A 3573-nucleotide genomic window follows, 5' to 3' on the forward strand; every position below is an offset into this window, starting at 1 on the left:
TCTTGTCAGTGTACTTAGCCATTAGAAAAAATGTCAGTATAACTTGTGTTTCCAGAGAAATAACTTTTGACTGATAAAGAAAAAAATTTCCTCCTCAGTCAAGACTGATCTTCATGGTAAGTGGTAAATAAATAAATTATCTTTTAGAGGAGAGTTAACTCTTTAATAGTTTTAGTACAAGAAAAGTTGACTGAAGCCAACTTTTCTAACACCTGTAATGTTCCAGGTACTGTGCTAAAGACCTGAAGAGACAAGGAGAGATAGACCACAGTCTCTGCTCCTGCATGAGAAATTCATAGATTTGAGAGATGGACCCCGAAGCAGATAAATGCAACATAATGTGATAAGCTCTGTGTTAGAAACATGCATAAGAATTTATAGGATCCCAAAAGTGCATTCGTCTAATCAGCCACTTAACAAATACCACTAAACACACCTGGGAGTGTTCTTATAGCAGGAATCTAGTCCCAGCAGAGGGAAAGAATCACCCAAACACCAGAGATAGAAGAGAAAGGAGCTTTATTTCAGCCAGGGGAGCCACATGGACTAAAATCCAAAAATGGCCAAGCTCCCCCATCAGCTCTGTCCTTGTCCTTTTATTGGACTCACAAGTAGACAGACAAAGGAATTACAATATTGCACCTCACTGAAGATGTCAAAGCATGTGCAGGTTTTCAGAAGCAAGACTTAGTTTCAAGGTTCCAGGAATTTCAGCCAGATAGAGTAGTGCCAATTTAGAAAGAAAAATAAGACTGGGCATGGTGGCTTATGCCCATAATCCCAGCACTCTAGTTGGCCGAGGCAGGTGGATCACCTGTTTAAGACCAGCCTGAGCAAGAGTGAGAGCCCCATCTCTAAAAATAGCCAGGCATTGTGGTTGGCACCTGTAGTCCCAGCTACTCTGAAGGCTGAGGCAAGAGAATCGCCTAAGCCCAAGAGCTGGAGGTTGCTGTGAGCTGTGACACCATGGCAGTCTACCAAGGGTGATAAAGTGAAGACTCTGTCTCTTAAAAAACAGTAAATAAATAAAAAATAAATCTGGCAGAGAAAGATGTGACTTCCAAGGAAGGGTTCTTGAGGATGTAGGGATAATTCCACAGGCTTCATTATGGCCTAGACAAATCTTCTTTCCTTTCTCTCGTTCCACACTTGCCAGTGACCTTTACTCTATTCATTTGGTTCAACAGGTACCTAACTGCTCAGAAAGTGGGGGTCCTTGGATAATATATATGATCACTTCAATTACTGAAAAGGTCTACTACTTCACTGTCTTCACTTCTATTCATCTCCTTATCATTAGACTCATGAGCTGGAGCAGGGTGAATTGATCCTTGTGGGTCTCCCTTTTCATTTAGGAGGCAATGCAAGATCCAGGTTCATCACCTGGCAAAAATGAGACCACACTTTGGTGGTATCAGTGGCAGCAGGAGGGAGTTCTGAGGTTACAGTGCCACAGGGCCAAGTGCCAGTGGCCGTGATGAAGGTGTGGAGGCTATAGGGTAGTACTTACTAGTGGAGGCACCAAGTGTCTTGCTTGGTCTAAGAGTGTCTCATGATTTCGAATGCTTACATATTACCTTGAGTTGTGTAGTCTGAGAGTCTGGTTCTCCAGACCTCCTGGTGAATCTGAGCCACCCATTCCATTTACTGAATGCCTTTTTGGTTGGGTGAGGGACAAAAAAAAAAAAAAAAAGAAGAAGAAGATGCAGACATTGGATTGCTATGCATTCACTAATGCAGTGCTGTCCCACTAGGCACTGTCTACACACACAGCCAGCCCTGTTCCTTTGCCACAACACTGTATTTGCATGCTTGCGGGCATGTAGGCAAAGCAGATTAACATTAGGGTACCAAGTGTAAGGACTAACTAGGGGACAGGTTGTCATAGCACTCCAAACCTAGTCCTATTTTCTTTTAGATTTGGTATTTTTTAGGATTAAGAAAAACATGCCTTCGATAACTTTTGGATTGTTGAGATTTGTACTAAATAGATATGATTTTACTTAACATTTGTCAACAACTTCCTTTGCCCAGGGGAATTTTCCTAGGTCTTTCTTAGGAAAATTTAACCCTCCCAGAATCTATTGAAACATACAATTTATTCCTAACTTGAATAAGAACCTTAAGCCATGACTTTAAATAGCACATTAGTAATGTCTGATCATTATATCAGTAATGCTTACTCATTTTAACTGTTTATTTCTGTGTGTACATTTCCTGCACTATACACACACTACATGGTTGCAGCTAGTTTTAGTTTTGCCTTATTTCTCTGTTTTATCAATCTAATACAATGAGCATGAGAAAATAGAGAAATGGTAAAGGGGAGGAAAGAAAGTGTGGTGGATGTGCACATTTGGAGTTAAGGTGGGAATGAAGGTGCAGTGAGAACTACTGGAGATGTTGCAGCTCTGTCCTGTTTTCCCTTAAGGTATCATAAAGCAGTTAATCTCTTCTAGGTGGGAGACTGCTGGCATTTTGTACAGTCGCATTTAATGAGTGAAATAAACTGCAGCACTTGAGACTTTCACTGGGGCTCTTATGCTAACATTATCAATATTGTGTACATTGCCTTTTTTATCAGGTCACAAAAGATGTCATTAAAGAATTTGCAGATGACGGTGTCAAGTACCTGGAACTAAGGAGCACACCCAGAAGAGAAAATGCTACTGGTAGGATTTATACTTCTCACTGCATGTATTGTCCCCTTTCCTGTGTGCTCTGATCCTTCATGTATTTTGAAGTTGGGAGTATGAGGCACTAACTTTCACACTATTGTATTGTTCTTTGTTTTCATGGGGATCTTGACTAGTCAACAGTCCAAATCCTTTGATGTACATTAATGCTATAAATTACTAACAACTGAGTTATTCTAAGTAAAAAGTAGAAAATCTGGTCAGACATTGTCACTTTTAAGGGGGAGAAAAAGGCCTGTAGAACTTCTTTTATTCTTCTTTGTTTAGTTTTTCTCATTCCGAGAAAAGGATACTTAATCTGATAGTTGTATTGTTACAGCAGAGAATAATCCTTGCTCCCTATATCAAGGATACTTGTGATAAAAAGTCATTAAGTGGACACAGAATTATATTCTATGGAAGTTACTGAAATGTAGATTATTCAGACACTGTTAGGAAATTGATAGTTTCTTAGGCTAGGAGCAAGCTGTGCTGTTTCAAAACCTCTCTGGATGGAGATGAGCAAATCTAGGCATGGTCTGGAAGAATTTCCGGGGACCCTCCTTCCATAAGAGCAGCATCAGGGGATACTATGTAGTGTCTCTGAGTACCTTGCCTGTGACCTGAAGAGACCTAGGTTGTCTTGTGCCCTGATGTAGGTAGCCTAGTAATCATTTGGGTGATAACGTTTTTGAAACTAATATCGTAAAGTGTTTAAATGGGACAAGGACAAGATTCTTATCTCACATTTTTAAACTATACAGTTGGTTCCAACTTATGCTGGTAAGGGTAATAAAAAGGAAGAAGGGGCTCGGCGCCTATAGCTCAACCGGCTAAGGCGCCAGCCACGTACACCTAAGGTGGCGGGTTCGAATCCCCAGCCCAGACCCGCCAAACA

General features: G+C 40.8%; 1 protein-coding gene across 1 annotated transcript in view; it reads left to right on the forward strand.

The window, feature by feature from the left end:
* ADAL (adenosine deaminase like) overlaps positions 1-3573 on the forward strand; it is a 31757-nt gene that overhangs the window by 10357 nt on the left and 17827 nt on the right. Inside the window, exon 6 of the mRNA XM_003791765.3 lies at positions 2585-2672. Coding sequence (XP_003791813.1) covers positions 2585-2672 — 88 coding nt within the window. The remainder of the gene's footprint in view (positions 1-2584; positions 2673-3573) is intronic.

Source organism: Otolemur garnettii, unplaced genomic scaffold, assembly GCF_000181295.1.
Source record: "Otolemur garnettii isolate 467f Iridium unplaced genomic scaffold, OtoGar3 scaffold00050, whole genome shotgun sequence".
In the NCBI taxonomy this organism is placed as follows: domain Eukaryota; kingdom Metazoa; phylum Chordata; class Mammalia; order Primates; family Galagidae; genus Otolemur; species Otolemur garnettii.